The sequence below is a fragment of the Pseudophryne corroboree genome, chromosome 11, assembly GCF_028390025.1.
Source record: "Pseudophryne corroboree isolate aPseCor3 chromosome 11, aPseCor3.hap2, whole genome shotgun sequence".
In the NCBI taxonomy this organism is placed as follows: Eukaryota; Metazoa; Chordata; class Amphibia; order Anura; family Myobatrachidae; genus Pseudophryne; species Pseudophryne corroboree.
Window position 1 is genome coordinate 121,744,022 of NC_086454.1, and position 18,429 is coordinate 121,762,450.

Sequence of the window (18,429 nt, forward strand, 5' to 3'; positions counted from 1 at the left end):
ACTTTGCATCATCGTCATAGACACTGGAGTCAGAATCCGTGTCGACATCTGTGTCAACCAACTGGGATAGTGGGCGCTTTTGAGACCCTGACGGCCTCTGAGCTGTAGAATCAGACATGGGTTGAGACCCTGACTGATTATCCAACCTTTTATGCAAGGAGCTTACGTTATCATTTAACACCTTCCACATATCCATTCAATCAGGTGTCGGCGCCTACACCACATTCACTTGCACTTGTTCTGCCTCCACGTAACTGTCCTCGTTAAACATGTCGACACAACGTACCGACACACACCACACACACAGGGAATGCTCTAATTGAGGACAGGACCCAAGGCCTTTTGGGGAGACAGAGAGTATGCCAGCACACACCCCAGCGCTATATAACCCAGGGATTACACAGTAACTTAGTGTTTACCCAGTAGCTGCTGTTTATGATAATTTGCGCCTAAATTTATGTGCCCCCCCTCTCTTTTTACCCTTTTTCTACCTTGATACTGCAGGGGAGAGCCTGGGGAGCTTCCTCTCAGCGGAGCTGTAGAGAGAAAATGGCGCTGGTTAGTGCTGAGGAAGAAGGCCCCGCCCCCTCAGCGGCAGGCTTCTGTCCCGGGTCTGTGTAAATAAAATGGCGGGGGCTCGTACATATATACAGTGCCCAGCTGTATATATGTTTCTTTTTGCCAAGAGGTATCCTAATTGCTGCCCAGGGCGCCCACCCCTGCGCCCTGCAGTGACCAGAGTGTGTGGGCGCAATGCTGCAGTGCTGTGCGCTACCTCATGTGAAGACAGGAGTCTTCTGCCGCCAATTTCGATGTCTTCTTGCTTCTGGCTCTGCGAGGGGAACGGCGGCGCGGCTCCGGGAACGGACGACCAAGGTCAAGATCCTGTGTTCGAACCCTCTGGAGCTAATGGTGTCCAGTAACCTAAGAAGCGCAACCTAGCCGCAGTTATTAGGTTTGCTTCTCTCCCCTCAGTCCCTCGTAGCAGAGAGTCTGTTGCCAGCAGAAGCTCTCTGAAAATAAAAAACCTAACTAAAATACTTTCTTATTAGCAAGCTCAGGACAGCCCACTAAAAGCACCCAAGCTCTGGCCGGGCACAGATTCTGAGGTCTGGAGGAGGGGCATAGAGGGAGGAGCCAGTGCACACCAGGTAGTACTTAATCTTTCTTTAGAGTGCCCAGTCTCCTGCGGAGCCCGTCTATTCCCCATGGTCCTTACGGAGTCCCCAGCATCCACTAGGACGTTAGAGAAATATATATTTATTAACAGTTTCTTATATAACGCAGCATATGCTATTATAATTACGGTATGATCAACTCCCAAAACACAAGTTTTCTTTTAATTAAAAAAAAAAAAAAAATTCCTGGAGCCCTTTTCCATGTACAGATTTCTTAAGGGTTAATATAACAGACTACTGTTAGCGAATAAATGTGCCAATTAGCATATGTTAAATACTATTTCACTTCAGTTTAGTCTTGGATCTCATCGAAGCAGATGTTCTCTGCACAACACGTACTGAGCAGCATGCATCTTGTTATCTACGTGCAAGGTCTTTCTGTTATGGATATCAGGAATGTTTCTTTATACTGTATCAGCTAATGCTCAAAGCTATAAACCCTTACATTACGCTTGCACTTTGATGAATTTATCTGTACCTGTCTTTAATGAAGGAATCTCTTATTCAGTATAAGGGAACAGTTTAATTCTCAGCAATGTAGTCACAATTTGTGGCTGTGCACATCACTGATAATTATGGTACACCAACATCACACATTTCCCTGGGTATCTCTATGGAAAGCAATGTACCTAACATTTCTCCAATACATCACTTCTAATTGAATTGCATCCTAAATGTCTCCAGTTTAATTTCTGTGGACTCACAAGGATCCTTTAAATAATGACCATTATAAAATCACCATCACGTATTGGCCTTTACGACAAGTTTGGATTCAAGACAACAAAGGTTAAATAAAGATATTTTATTATTTTATCTGCCGCAGGTTCTAATCAAACAGACCAAATCCCATGTCCCCATCTGATTCTTCAGAATCTTCTTTCTCTTCCTTTTTCTCTTCAGCTGAAAAACAGTTGTTACATTAAGACATTGGGTGACCCTCAAGTATATAGTTATTTTTTTTCAATACAGTCCAGACAAATATTATGTTGTGTCCATAGGACAGAAAAATATTTCTATTGCTTCTATAGTCCAGTAAAAAGAAAAGATAGATATAGAAAGAATGTGTGTATGCATGCATACATGTATGTATATCTATATATCTTTATTTTCTATATATGGCCATTATACAGTAATCGAAAATGTTCCTATTCCATCATTTGCCAAAATAATTCATTTTATTGTATGTATAGTATAGTACATACAATGATTCCCACATGGATGTCACAGAAATTCAGGCAGAAGCTGTAAACACATGCTCTACCACTAGAGGCACTGTGGCACAGATAATCTGTGTCAATAGCCGACTGCAAGGTAGAGTGCAGAGATAACTTGATATACTGTTACTGTGACACATACCCTCTAGTGGCAGTTAAGCATGATACTCCAATGCAGCTTACACCCTTTTTGACATAATTATCCCCATGCTACCCTACGGGTTAATAAAATGAAGACTAAAATGCCAGATGTTACATGGTTATTGCCCAATGGGATGTTAACGCACAAAGAATGCCAAACTGTGTCCCCAGACAAAAAGGCAGCTGTCCTAGGTAGTGTATATTGAATGACACATGATTTATCCAATCACCTGTCCCAGCCAATATAATCATTTGGGATCCTGGCAGCTCTGAGTTTCCTGACAAGTTAGCCCCCATTGCAAGACAGAAGACTGAGAAATATGGCAAGATAATACACTTGCCCCTAGCACAGCAATGCAAGATATCTTTGCACTGAAATGTACTAAGTCACTGGAAAGGTGGTACAGTAACTCACCAGCAATCTCTGCCCTGCCTGCACCGCATCAGCCTGTCTACTGGAGGGTGCACTGTGCATGCACGAGATCTCATGAAACAGTGAGGCAGATGTATGAAAGTGTACCCTAGCGTACCTTATGCGCACCTGGCACTTCACCGCATTTTCGCGGTGTTATGAACTTACTCTTCTCCCTAATGTACGAATGCTGCTCCCGACCCTTTGAGAAATCGTTATGTGCAGGGGTGGCGATGTAGTCACACCCCTCTCTACCCCCATTCGTTGTGTCCCTGCACATGAGCATTGTGCTTGTTTGCACATGCACGCTGGATGGTGACGGACGCCTGGCGCCCTAGGCAGCCGGTAAACGGGGGAGCCAGGGAACAGAGGCAGGCACTTTATGCAAGCTGGCTCTAGTATCCAGCCAGCGGCCGTTCAATGCGCCCAGCAAATTGAGGGAGGCGCTGCAAACAATTCTTTTCATGTTTTAATAAACTGACATGGACACTGAAAAAAAAAAAAGCAATATAGCGATCCAGCAGCAGAATGGCATCCCCAGCCCTGCCGAAATGACTGAGGGGGCTTAACGAGCCGTGAGTCACTGCTCCAGCCTTAATACATCGGGGAGCCTCCACCTTTAGATAGGCACAGCGCCACAGACGAAACTGCAGCATGCGCTACCTGAATTCCTTAAGAAGCCGCATCATACATCGCGGAGATGCGGTAACAGCGGCAGTTAGCGTGCGCTATGTGCAAAAAGCACAGAGTGCACGTTCTTACATCTACCCCAGTGATCTAACTTTGGACCAACAGTGCACAAGTGAGATCAGAAAGCAGAGGCGGAACTGGTAAGTAGCACAGATGTGCTGCGGAGCAAAAAAGCTTCAATTTCCTCGATAAGCGCAGTTCACACTTCACCACCAGGCAGCACTGCATCTTTGTGCATCTTGGAAAAGCTGTAATATCCCCCTTCTTCCAGCAAAAACGCCAAAAAAAAGGGGTAATCACTGCATCATACATTTGACCCATACTAATTTATTACTGCTTTATCATTTCTCGTACATCTGCATATATTAAATTTACCTTTAGCAGCAGGAGCTCCAGCTGCGGGGGCAGCGGAACTGGCAGAGACTGCAGCAGCCACAGCTCCTCCAGAGGGCATAGATGCCAGCTTGGTGTTACCTGACAAGATAAAGCCTTTTACTTCACAATACTAGGAAAAGCAAACCCACAAAAAACACCTTCCTCAAAGTGTATGAATTATGAGACTCCAGCATTCATATGCCTTAACACACAACATAAATCTAATATCTATCTATCGATATCTCTATCTATTAGCAGCAGCAATGGTAAAGCAACTCTTCCTATGTTTGATTACTTTAGCATCTAATGATTAATGCACAGACTTCAGAGTGACAGGAAAGAGCCCATGTGGACAGAATGGTCATCGATTTGTTGACACAGAACAAACTCCAATAGTTTGCTAAAAGCTACTCAAGATGCATGCTCATTTTAATAAAGGCCTGTCCACAACCCTACAGTACATATTATTTTGAATATGCAATGACACCCCTATGCATAGTAAGAGTCCCTCAGCTAAGCCATCGTTCTGTATAGGGGGACCACCAAAGCAATGTGCAGAGCTGCTGTAGCACTGGGAATTCTTTCGTGGCCCCAGGCAAAAACAGATAACACAAACTTAGAGTTTTGAAAATAAAGGTGCTGAAAGTGGACATGTGACTGTATCTCATTGTCGCTCTGCTATAAATAAAAGTCAAGGAACAGCATATGCAGCTCCCAGAATAGTAATCCCACGAGACACTTCTCAGAAACATTCACTTCCCACGAAATGCTACCAAGTGGTGAACTGGGAGGTTTTGTTCCTTTTACCTAGTAAAAATGACACTGGTGAATGTCAAGCAGTGAAATGTATCACTGAGGCTTAAACACATCCACTGAACTTAAACGCAAGACCTAGAATAGTGACTGATACCCCTTTTCCACTAGCTTTTTTAAACACGGGTAAATGCGTGGGCGTGCGCATTTACCAGTGTTTTTCCCTAGTGGAAACAGGTCACCCGGCAAATTCCCGGATCAAGTGATCCGGGAATCCTACCCTGGTAGCTAGCCGGGTTGAACACGTGTTCAACCCGGCTAGCTGTCTAGTGTGAACGGGAGCCGTGTCCCGTTCACAGTGCATAGGGAGGGCGGCGCTGGGAGATCATGTGATCTCCCAGTGCCGCATCACTAGCGCGTCACCAACCCGGCAATTGCCGGGTTGGTGAGCGCTGTCTGCAGGGGGCTGTAGCACGGGTCGCAGCCGTGTCAGGCGACACGGCCGCGACCCGAGCTACGCTAGTGGAAAAGGGGTATGAATGAGCTGTAGTCTTACCGTATTTTCAAATATATATTCTGACAGCTGCAAGAAACACTACAGCTTTGTGAAAAGTATCTAGTTTCCATTCTTACAAAAAAAAATTATATATATATATATATATATATATATATATATATATATATATATATATATTTATGTAAAAAGGGAGGGTAGGGGTACTAGCGACTAACAGTATCTATACCTAAAGGAGATATATATATATATATATATATATATATATATATATATATATATATATATATATATATATGAAGAATGATGCAATACGTATTTCTAAAAAAAGGGGGGGGGGGGGTATTTATTATAAAACAGACAATTTAATCACAATATTTGATAATAGGATGGAATAAAAAGGGTGGGTTTAATCAATTAAAACATAAATTCAGTCTGACTAGCACGTATATACACACACACATACAGTATTACAGAAATATAAGTTACTGAAGTTCCCAGCATCTAAGTGGACCTTACCGCTGTCCTTTATCAACGCAGTTTGCGACTGAAAAGTAATTTTTTTCACATTTAGAGATCTTCCATTATGACCTATCCCTAACAGGGCAGCCATCAGGGGGCTACTGGCATCCCAGGCTCCGACAGAGGGGGGACCCTACAGACTGCGGACTAGCAGCCTGCCAAGCATGTAGACAGTGCTGCTGCGGCAACTTGAATTTCCCGCCGTCTGCGAGCCAATCGCAGCTCGCGGACTTTGCAGCCAATCAGGAGCGGCCAATGCGCCCGCTTCTAAATGGCTGCCAGTCTGAGCTGCGAATGGCTCAGACAGCAGGAACTTTGAAATGCAGCAGCGCTGCCTTCACACTTGGCAAGCTGCCGTACAACAGTCTGCTGCCGGGACCCATTGGCTGCAGGGGACCCTAGGAGACATCAGGAGCAGCAGCAGCTGACTGTCTTCCTATCCAAGGTGTGTGCATCAGGCCAGCATTCTGTTCCCTTCTCACCAAAGTCCAGCCTTCTCTTTAATGTGTGTCCCCAAAGTCCAGCCTGCCCTGCCCCCCCTCCCCCATGAAGAGCCAGCCTAGTCTGCCCCCCCCCCCCCCCCCAGATCCCTGCATCCCCCTTTCGTTCTGTCTTCTCTCTACTGTGACCTTCCAGTATCAGTCCTCCCATATCCAGACATCACTGGTCTCTCATATTGCCCCCTCCTTTCCCCCTCACAAACCACTTTTCCTCTTGCCCTGCCCCATCACTATATATTTATTATGGATTCCACCCACCTTCTGTTTTTTATTGCCTATTTTGTCAGCCCCCGGATGCCACAATTTCTGGTAGCAGCCCTGAACTCTAAAAAGTAGCAATCACATACATATATTATCAGGAATACATTTCAATTTAAAATGGTTTTATTTTCCTTCCTTATCTAGCAATTTAATTCCCACAAAAGGCAATTGTAACCCCCAGTCCAAACTTCCAGCTTCACTGCAGGTGTTAAACAATACACAGAAGCCATATGTACTGGACCACGCTACTTAATGTCTTTCTCCATTTCATCTCGCCTCCTCAAGCTTCATCTTTCAAGAGCAAAGTTACATTTTTTCCACCAACCAACACAAGTTACTGACCAGACCTGATTTCCACTGACACCATGAAAAACTGAACATCAAGCTAACTGCCAGTGCCTAGGAGTCATCACTGACTCAGAAACATCCTTTGCTCACACATTCTATCAGGACACCAATATGGAATACATAGCACTTATCCTACTGTGTGAAACTCTTATGAGCCCATACACCTGTACAATATAGCATACAATCCTTCGATTTCGATCGCATCTGTGCGATCGCTCGCATGATTGTATGCACATATTGAGCACCCTGCGACGCGATGCGCAGGCACGCCGCTCACATATCGCGTTGCAAAATAGTAAGTGCCGCACTTAATATTTAATCGCATCGCAAGCGCTTGCGTTTTAAAACACATGCGATATATTGCACTGCGATTGGCACCCGCCGGGAGCGGCCAGAGGACGTTCGCACTCTGCGGTGACGTGCACATCACGTGATTACCACGTGATCTATCGCATGATAGTCACTTTGGCAATTCAGGTGCGATGAAATCGCACTTGAACTCAGGTGCGATGCCCCGCAATGTCGCATCGCACAAGTGTATGGGCACCATTACTTTACTATAGATTTTAAGCTTACAAGCATAGACCCTCTCTCTATTACCCAGTCTTGTTTTATCACAAATTGTAAAGCACAATGAAATATGAATCAGCTATGTAAATTAATGGTAATAGTCCAATGAGCTTCATCTGGGTATCAATTTGCACTGAACCTGTAGAGCCCTATAGGCTATGGGCAGGTAAAAAGGGGTGGAGTCCTTATGAAAGGAGGTGGGGTTGGAGGTGGACAACCCTTTCAGAGGTCATTCCAAAAAGATAAATCTTTACTTATGCATTAAATAAACTTTAAGCTTCTACTCTTCTTCTTAGATGGTGCCAGTGATCTGCTCACTTACAGCTGCCATCACATCAGGAACATTTGCATGCTGCTTTGCATCAACTGCAGTAAGGACACGGCCTTACAGAAAGGTCACTCATGTCCTGGGCTGAACTGTCTTCGTTAAGAATCTAAAACACGCATGTAGCACTTCCACAGAAATATAAACCATTCACTCCCCCTTGTTGCCTCATGTAAAATGCCCAGAGGAAATGTGGTACATTGTTCAACAGTGCCAGTATTTCTCATAACAACTGAATTGTGCTGTGTACGCAATTCATATACTAAGAAAAGAAACACTGCTTCTCCACACAGGATAACATATACCTTATGTGGAAGAAAAGCTAAAATATGTTAAAGTGTTGCATTACGACATTTCTGTAACGATTACCCATAGTATTAATAATACACCATTGAGTAAGCCACCCACATTCAGCCCAGCTGCCAGCTCACTATAGGGCACATTTTGCTAATTTACCAGTTTCCTTATTTTTATAAAATATTCACAACAAAACAGCAAAGCTGAGCAGCGCTAATGAAAATAAGAATTTACTTACCGATAATTCTATTTCTCGGAGTCCGTAGTGGATGCTGGGGTTCCTGAAAGGACCATGGGGAATAGCGGCTCCGCAGGAGACAGGGCACAAAAGTAAAGCTTTTACAGGTCAGGTGGTGTGTACTGGCTCCTCCCCCTATGACCCTCCTCCAGACTCCAGTTAGGTACTGTGCCCGGACGAGCGTACACAATAAGGGAGGATTTTGAATCCCGGGTAAGACTCATACCAGCCACACCAATCACACCGTACAACTTGTGATCTAAACCCAGTTAACAGTATGATAACAGAGGAGCCTCTGAAAGATGGCTTCCTAAACAATAACCCGAATTAGTTAACAATAACTATGTACAAGTATTGCAGATAATCCGCACTTGGGATGGGCGCCCAGCATCCACTACGGACTCCGAGAAATAGAATTATCGGTAAGTAAATTCTTATTTTCTCTATCGTCCTAAGTGGATGCTGGGGTTCCTGAAAGGACCATGGGGATTATACCAAAGCTCCCAAACGGGCGGGAGAGTGCGGATGACTCTGCAGCACCGAATGAGAGAACTCCAGGTCCTCCTTTGCCAGGGTATCAAATTTGTAAAAATTTACAAACGTGTTCTCCCCTGACCACGTAGCTGCTCGGCAGAGTTGTAATGCCGAGACCCCTCGGGCAGCCGCCCAAGATGAGCCCACCTTCCTTGCGGAATGGGCCTTAACAGATTTAGGCTGTGGCAGGCCTGCCACAGAATGTACAAGTTGAATTTTGTTACAAATCCAACGAGCAATCGACTGCTTAGAAGCAGGTGCACCCAACTTGTTGGGTGCATACAGTATAAACAGCGAGTCAGATTTTCTGACTCCAGCCGTCCTTTAAATGTATATTTTTAAGGCTCTGACAACGTCCAACAACTAGGAGTCCTTCAAGTCGTCTGTAGCCGCAGGCACTACAATAGGCTGGTTCAGGTGAAACGCTGATACCACCTTAGGGAGAAAATGCGGACGCGTCCGCAGCTCTGCCCTATGTCGAATGGAAAATTAAATAAGGGCTTTTATAAAACAAAGCCGCCAGTTCAGATACTCTCCCGGCCGAAGCCAGGGCCAGTAACATAGTCACTTTCCATGTGAGATATTTCAAATCCACATTCTTTAGTGGTTCAAACCAATTGGATTTGAGGAAATCTAAAACTACATTTAGATCCCACGGTGCCACCTTAGGCACCACAGGAGGCTGTATATGCAGTACTCCTTTGATAAAAATCTGGACCTCAGGGACTGAGGCCAATTCTTTTTGGAAGAATATTGATAGGGCCGAAATTTGAACCTTAATAGATCCCAATTTGAGACCCATAGACAATCCTGATTGCAGGAAATGTAGGAAAACGACCCAGTTGAAATTCCTCCATCGGAGCACTCCGCTGCTCGCACCACGCAACATATTTTCGCCAAATACGGCGATAATGCTTCGCGGTGACTTCCTTCCTTGCCTTTATCAAGGTAGGAATGACTTCTTCTGGAATGCCTTTTCCTTTTAGGATCTGGCATTCAAACGCCATGCCGTCAAACGCAGCCGCGGTAAGTCTTGAAAAAGACAAGGACCCTGCTGAAGCAGGTCCCTTCTCAGAAGTAGAGGCCACGGATCGTCCGTGACCATCTCTTGAAGTTCCGGGTACCAAGTCCTTCTTGGCCAATCCGGATCCACTAGTCTTACTCCTCTTTGCCGTATAATCCTCAATACCTTTGGTATGAGAGGCAGAGGAGGAAACACATATACCGACTGGTACACCCAAGGTGTTACCAGCGCGTCCACAGCTATTGCCTGCGGATCTCTTGACCTGGCGCAATACCTGTCCAGTGTTTTGTTGAGGCGAGACGCCATCATGTCCACCATTGGTTTTACCCAACGGTTTAATAGCATGTGGGAAACTTCTGGATGAAGTCCCCACTCTCCCGGGTGAAGGTCGTGTCTGCTGAGGAAGTCTGCTTCCCAGTTGTCCACGCCCGGGATGAATACTGCTGACAGTGCTATCACGTGATTCTCCGCCCAGCGAAGGATCCTGGCAGCTTCTGCCATTGCCCTCCTGCTTCTTGTGCCGCCCTGTCTGTTTACATGGGCGACTGTCGTGATGTTGTCCGACTGGATCAACACCGGTCTTCCTTGAAGCAGAGGTTCCGCCTGGCTTAGAGCATTGTAGATTGCTCTTAGTTCCAGAATGCTTATGTGAAGAGACTTTTTCAAGCTCGACCACACTCCCTGGAAATTTCTTCCCTGTGTGACTGCTCCCCAGCCTCTCAGGCTGGCATCCGTGGTCACCAGGATCCGATCCTGCATGCCGAATCTGCGGCCCTCCAATAGATGAGCCTCCTGCAACCACCACAGAAGGGATACCCTTGTCCTCGGCGACAGGGTTATCCGCAGGTGCATCTGAAGATGCGACCCTGACCATTTGTCCAACAGATCCCTTTGCATGGAATCTGCCGAAAGGGATTGCTTCGTAAGAAGCTACCATTTTTTCCCAGGACTCTTGTGCATTGATGTACAGACACCTTTCCTGGTTTTAGGAGGTTCCTGACCCGGTCAGATAACTCCTTGGCTTTTTCTTCGGGAAGAAAAACCTTTTTCTGAACTGTGTCCAGAATCATCCCCAGGAACAGCAGACGAGTTGTTGGCATTAATTGGGATTTTGGAATATTCAGAATCCATCCGTGCTGCTTTAGCACCTCTTGAGATAGTGCTAAACCCATCTCTAGCTGTTCTCTGGACTTTGCCCTTATTAGGAGATCGTCCAAGTATGGGATAATTAATACGCCTTTTCTTCGAAGAAGAAATATTATCTCGGCCATTACCTTTGTAAAGACCCGAGGTGCCGTGGACAAACCAAACGGCAGCGTCTGAAACTGATAGTGACAGTTTTGTACAACGAACCTGAGGTACCCCTGGTGTGAGGGGTAATTGGAACGTGGAGATACGCATCCTTGATGTCCAAGGATACCATAAAGTCCCCTTCTTCCAGGTTCGCTATCACTGCTCTGAGTGACTCCATCTTGAACTTGAACTTCTTTATGTACAGGTTCAAGGACTTCAGATTTAGAATAGGCCTTACCGAGCCATCCGGCTTCGGTACCACACAAAGAGTGGAATAATACCCCTTCCCTTGTTGTAGAAGAGGTACCTTGACTATCACCTGCTGAGAATACAGCTTGTGAATGGCTTCCAAAACCGTCTCCCTTTCTGAGGGGGACGTTGGTAAAGCAGACTTCAGGAAACGGCGAGGTGGCTCTGTCTCTAATTTCAACCTGTACCCCTGAGATATTATCTGCAGGATCCAGGGATTTACCTGCGAGTGAGCCCACTGCGCGCTGTAATTCTTGAGACGACCGCCTACCGCCCCCGAGTCCGCTTGCGAAGCCCCAGCGTCATGCTGAGGCTTTTGTAGAAGCCGGGGAGGGCTTCTGTTCCTGGGAAGGAGCTGCCTGTTGCTGTCTCTTCCCTCGTCCTCTGCCTCGTGGCAGATATGAATAGCCCTTTGCTCTCTTATTTTTAAAGGAACGAAAGGGCTGCGGTTGAAAGGTCGGTGCCTTTTTCTGTTGGGGAGTGACTTGAGGTAGAAAGGTGGATTTCCCGGCCGTAGCCGTGGCCACCAAATCCGATAGACCGACCCCAAATAACTCCTCTACGCATCGCCTGTCCACTGTCGTGTCCATAAAGCTCTTCTGGCCGAAATGGACATAGCACTTACCCGTGATGCCAGTGTGCAGATATCTCTCTGTGCATCACGCATATAAAGAAATGCATCCTTTATTTGTTCTAACGACAGTAAAATATTGTCCCTGTCCAGGGTATCAATATTTTCGATCAGGGACTCTGACCAAACTACCCCAGCACTGCACATCCAGGCAGTCGCAATAGCTGGTCGTAGTATAACACCTGCATGTGTGTATATACCTTTTTGGATATTTTCCATCCTCCTATCTGATGGATCTTTAAGTGCGGCCGTCTCAGGAGAGGGTAACGCCACTTGTTTTGATAAGCGTGTTAGCGCTTTGTCCACCCTAGGAGGTGTTTCCCAGCGCTCCCTAACCTCTGGCGGGAAAGGGTATAAAGCCAATAACTTCTTTGAAATTAGCAGTTTTTTATCGGGGCACCCCACGCTTCATCACACACGTCATTTAATTCTTCTGATTCGGTAAAAACTACTGGTAGTTTTTTCACATCCCACATAATACCCTGTTTAGTGGTACCTGTAGTATCAGCTAAATGTAACATCTCCTTTATTGCCAAAATCATATAACGTGTGGCCCTACTGGAAAATACGGTTGATTCGTCACCTTCACCACCGGAATCAGTGCCTGTGTCTGGGTCTGTGTCGACCGACTGAGGCAAGGGGCGTTTTACAGCCCCTGACGGTGTTTGAGGCGCCTGGACAGGCACTAATTGAGTGTCCGGCCGCCTCATGTCGGCAAACGACTGCTTAAGCGAGTTGACGCTATCCCGTAATTCCACAAATAAAGGCATCCATTCTGGTGTCGACCCCCTAGGAGGTGACATCCTCATATTTGGCAATTGCTCCGCCTCCACACCAATAACGTCATCATACATGTCGACACACACGTACCGACACACAGCAGACACACAGGGAATGCTCTATACGAAGACAGGACCCACTAGCCCTTTGGGGAGACAGAGGGAGAGTCTGCCAGCACACACCAAAAAGCGCTATATATGACAGGGATAGCCTTATGATTAAGTGCTCCCTTATAGCTGCTTTTATATTAATATATTGCCATTTATTTTGCCCCCCCTCTCTGTTATACCCTGTTTCTGTAGTGCAGTGCAGGGGAGAGACCTGGGAGCCTTCCTGACCAGCGGAGCTGTGACAGAAAATGGCGCCGTGTGCTGAGGAGATAGGCCCCGCCCCTTTTTCGGCGGGCTCGTCTCCCGCTATTTAGTACATTTAGGCAGGGGTAAATATCTCCATATAGCCTCTGGGGCTATATGTGAGGTATTTTTAGCCTTTTTAAAGGTCTTCATTTGCCTCCCAGGGCGCCCCCCCCCCCAGCGCCCTGCACCCTCAGTGACTGCCGTGTGAAGTGTGCTGAGAGGAAAATGGCGCACAGCTGCAGTGCTGTGCGCTACCTTAAGAAGACTGCAGGAGTCTTCAGCCGCCGATTCTGGACCTCTTCTTGCTTCAGCATCTGTGAGGGGGCCGGCGGCGTGGCTCCGGTGACCATCCAGGCTGTACCTGTGATCGTCCCTCTGGAGCTTCATGTCCAGTAGCCAAGAAGCCAATCCATCCTGCACGCAGGTGAGTTCACTTCTTCTCCCCTCTGTCCCTCGTTGCAGTGATCCTGTTGCCAGCAGGAATCACTGTAAAATAAAAAACCTAAGCTAAACTCTCTAAGCAGCTCTTTATGAGAGCCACCTAGAATTGCACCCTTCTCGGCCGGGCACAAAAATCTAACTGGAGTCTGGAGGAGGGTCATAGGGGGAGGAGCCAGTACACACCACCTGACCTGTAAAAGCTTTACTTTTGTGCCCTGTCTCCTGCGGAGCCGCTATTCCCCATGGTCCTTTCAGGAACCCCAGCATCCACTTAGGACGATAGAGAAAACCATTTATGCTGTGTTATGTAGTACTCTGACCCCTAGCATTACCGTATTCCCGGTACACAAGAGCCTGTCTAGAGAAACCGCACCTTGAGTAAGAGTGACAAAACCCAAGTGGTTAAAAGGCTTCTCTTATTTAATCTGGTCCACAAGCGAAACCCAGCAGGTACAAGATAAACCTGTGGGTATTAGGATGGACCTTTGTGCAGGAGGATAAGATCCCTTAGATCATGGGTCTTCAACCTGTGGCCCTCCAGCTGGTGTGAACTACACATCCCAGCATACCCTGCCACAGTTTTGCTATTAAGTAGTACCACAGCAGCTGGAGGGCTGCAGGTTGAAGACCCATGCCTTAGATACTGGGTGTTAAACACAACTTGCTTTGACGGACACACCGCTTAGTAAGCATTGCCTACGGTGTCGTCTTCCACTTATAGCTACCTTTTAGCTTTCTCATGAGGCATTGACAGTGTAAATAATGTACATGTTTCTTTGATAATGGTCACGGTAAGGATACGGACATGGTACTGGTATTTGATATGAAGACCAGCTGTACACTTATACATGGACTCTGATTTGTGTCCCCAGTTCCTCTCCCCGAAGTACCTGTCTTGCAGTGGGCAACCAAATCCTTGAATGATGTGGGAGGTGCACCTGGCAGAGAGATGGCTACTCTTCATAGGAGGACGCCATACAATCAATAAGTCCTTGTTTTGTTTTTTTAGGTAGTTCCTATAGGAAGGTCACAGCCCTATTGGCATCTACTAGTGCATCTGTTTTCAGATAACTTTCATGCCATCATCTTACCCTGAGCGATCACATCCTCAATTTTCTTGCCCTTCAGCTCACTGATCACCTACAAAGGGAAAGAGGCAATACAGCAGAGTATTAGACATTCATCTTTAACCACTTAACGGACATGGTCAAATAACATGCGACTGCACCGCGCCACTGTGTTCCCCAGTTTTTGATGAGGATATCCATTCTGTAGATGTGCACAATATAATACTTAAATATTTGTAAAAATAGTTTTTATGCTATATTTAAAAGAACATATTAATGGTTTTGAAGGTAAAAATTGTCAGTTAAATGGTTAATATGGCTTTCCCAAAGCAATGTGCAGGGTCACCATCACCAACCCACTCTTAAAGTTGTAGCAACAATGGAGAACAATTTAAATAGTTGTAAATTTACACTATAATTGTTGCTAAATGTAATTAACTTAAACTAATGACACCAATACTGTATAGTGTCAGCTAAAAGCCGTATCTATGCCAAACATCAATTTTATGCCATTTTGACAACGTGCATTTACAAAGGGCAGCTATGAAGTGACACATGCAGAACTACATTAAGCTGTGTACACGCTGTGCGATATGCACTTAACTTTCCTTACCATTTTGACTATACTGTCAAAATCATAAAGGAAAGTTAGTGCATATCGCACCGTGTGTACACCGCTTGCGACGCCGATGCGCGATCAGCATCGCAAGAAAAAATAGACTGCGCAGGTAACCCAACACTGACTATATCGGCAGGGACCCTTCGAAAAGTCTGTGCCAGGCAAACAGCACATCACGCCGTGTGTATACAGCTTCAGTTTTAGTAGAAACAAACTTTTGCCTACTCATTTCTCTGTGAGGGATTATGGGCCTATACGTTCTGTCAGTACAGGTGACGTATCTAACAATGTTATGGAAGAAATGAGGGGAAGATAACAAAATGGGACATAGGCAAATACCTTCTCAGCACACTCCTTGTCTAACTCGATGCCCACACTTTCCAGGATCTTCTTCAGATCCCCAATGGAAGGGTTATCATTACCGCCTAGGACGGCTAGGAGATATGAAGATATGTAACGCATCCTGTACAGAAGAGAATGGAGAACAGACATACAAATAGTCACTTATTCACAACTTCCAAATCCAATATCCCTAGTAATGTGGATTAAGGAGATTCATATTCCCCTGGGAATATAAAGCTATAAAGTTGTCCCAAAATATATAATATAACAAAGGGCATTAACCCTTTTGGCTGCCACCCGTACAGCCACTGCAGATTCTACAAAATTACAATTCCTAGTTTTATTACTCTGGGATAAAAGTATAAATTAACAGAGGAATCAAAAAGTGCCCATACACTGTGCAAACTGTGTTCAGGGACACACAACGTACATTGAGGCACAGAGATGTCAATTCAATTTACAGACAGTTTAATAGCGCTGGGAATTAGCTCCCGACACTATTCAATTCTGCACAATGTTAAGTCGGTGAATGCCCGTTCTCCCGGACTTAACAGGGTGGGTGATTTGTCGGGAGAACGGGCACTCTCAGTGGGATGCTGATCCCCGACAGAATCAGCATTGCGTTGGCTGCCCTGCCAGCACTTGTCAGATTTCATGGCGCTGTATTGAATAGCGCCGGGAGCTAATTCCCAGCGCTATTAAACTGTTGGTAAACTGAACTGACCCCAGAGTATACTAAAGTGCTTATCTTAGTAGCAATTAAGCACATAATCTAAAAATATGTACAGTGCAATAAAAATATTGCTCTAGGTATATAAAGGCAATAGCCACATTCATAAGGTTTTATACCATTGCATAAATTAGGGCTCATGCCTACTAGGAAAAACAAGGATCACTACAGGCACATAAAAGTATTTTGGATACATATGGTAAACGGTACTCAGTGAAACACTGAGTGCACCAAGATATAGCACATTCCAATTTACAGGCAGCAAAAGGACAATTTACAAAGAAAACATACATTTTTGTAAAACTGGTGCACAATAACAATGTAACATAACTCATAGTATCCTAAACTGGACTTCAATTTGTAAGACTATACTAGAATAGAACTGGGTTTGTTTGCTATGGGTAACAGTTCCAGTATCTTTACAGATCCCCTTATTGTAATGAACGCCTATGAACGTAGCTATAGCGGGTGCCATTGCCATGGGGCCGAGGCTTAGGAGGCCCTGGACACAGGTCATATATTGGTCTATCAAGTACCAGAACTTCCTGCTAAGCAACTGGGTCTGACTCGTTGCAAGGCTTACATGGGGTCACATTCCATTTTCAGTGGAAGATATTAAAATGATAAAGCGGGCCTGTAAATTAGCATAGTCTAAACTGGGAACTGCAATGACATTGTAGACTATGAACCGGAGGGTACTGCCATTTTACATAATATGAACTGCACCACTAATGTAGCATAATATGAAATGGAGGAACTATAGCATAGCATAATATAAATTGGGACACTAAAATGTTGCACTGTATGAGCTGTGGGCACTACAGTGATATAATATGAAATGAAGACACTACAATGTGGCATAATATGAACTGGAGGCAATACAATGTAGTATTATGAATTTCTGACACACTGCAATGTGACATGTATTGGGGAAAGTGTGGCAGTGTGTGTATTGTCAGCACTATAGTGTGGTATATAATTAACAGCCGCAGAGAAAGGAGTCTCTCCAGAAGCATTAGGCTGGGAGACCATTCTAACCGGTGCTATAGGAGTTTTGGTATACAGCCGCACCACGGGGATGCAGTTAAATTACCGACGGTCGGGATCCCGGCGCTCAGGATACAGACGCCAGAATCCCGACCGCTGACAACGCCGCCAGACGTAATCCCGGCTACCAGCAGCATCGGCACGTATTACTCCTACTGGGGTCACATCACCACGTGTTTGTGTGCCCGCATGACAGAAACGGTGGAAACCATCAGGCAGGGCGCCGTACACGTACAGTATGGGCAGCGCGGGGTCCCCGGGGTGTATAATTATATATGTAGCGTTACCCCCAGCGCCCCACACAGCAATCGCCCTCAGCGCCAGCATGTCTCCATCCGCAGCCAACTTACTTTATATATCGCTTTCTAGCGCTTCGGGGAGGGAGAGAGCCTACTCAACGCGTGCTTCCTCTACAGAGGGCCGGGGGGAAAGAGGGAGGCAGCGGCTGGGAGGAAGTGCTTATAGGGAGGAAGTACCTCCTGGGCCTTGCACGGCATCATGGGTTTAGTGCGCCATCTTGCTACACCTACATAATACTTGTAATCGGACTAGGGATGGGACAGCATCGTAAGAAAACATCGGTCAAACAGGGCTTTTCAACATTAGTCACAAAACATTGCTTGCTCCAGACCTATGTTACCGATGTTTATATACATATATATATTTTTATTATTATTATTATTAATTGTTTTTTAATTAACTGGCTGCCTTGTAAGCAGAGGCTTAGAGTATATACACATATAGGCCCTACACACATGCCGACATCACTGCACGATATGAACGTTCTCGTTCATTAATGAACGAGATAACGTTCATGTCGTGCAGTGTGGAGGCTCCAGCGATGAACGATGCGCGGCCCCGCGCTCGTTCATTGCTGGTGCCCCGTCGGCTGTGCATGCAGGCCAATATGGACGAGATCATCCATATTTGCCTGCAGTTCTATGGAGCCATGTGACGGCGGGGGAGTGAAGTAACTTC

At 45.7% G+C, this 18,429-nt stretch overlaps 1 protein-coding gene across 1 annotated transcript; it reads right to left on the reverse strand.

The window, feature by feature from the left end:
* Positions 1-1,965: 1,965 nt before the first annotated feature.
* On the reverse strand, positions 1,966-17,910 carry RPLP2 (ribosomal protein lateral stalk subunit P2). Its single transcript, XM_063944774.1, has 5 exons — positions 17,802-17,910; positions 15,672-15,795; positions 14,738-14,786; positions 4,011-4,109; positions 1,966-2,078 (listed from the first exon to the last, which is right to left on the reverse strand). The coding sequence occupies exons 2-5, from the start codon at positions 15,792-15,794 to the stop codon at positions 2,005-2,007; spliced, it is 345 nt and encodes a 114-aa protein (XP_063800844.1). The 5' UTR covers position 15,795; positions 17,802-17,910; the 3' UTR covers positions 1,966-2,004.
* Positions 17,911-18,429: the final 519 nt, after the last annotated feature.

What these genes read in the sequence shown, in the direction of transcription:
- RPLP2 (XM_063944774.1), bottom strand. Translation starts at nt 15,794, where the DNA reads ATGCGTTACATATCTTCATATCTCCTAGCCGTCCTAGGCGGTAATGAT. An exon ending in ACAAGGAGTGTGCTGAGAAG is followed by an intron (nt 14,787 to 15,671) that starts GTATTTGCCTAT and finishes TTCCCTTTGTAG; the next exon opens with GTGATCAGTGAGCTGAAGGG. An exon ending in TGAGGATGTGATCGCTCAGG is followed by an intron (nt 4,110 to 14,737) that starts GTAAGATGATGG and finishes TTATCTTGTCAG; the next exon opens with GTAACACCAAGCTGGCATCT.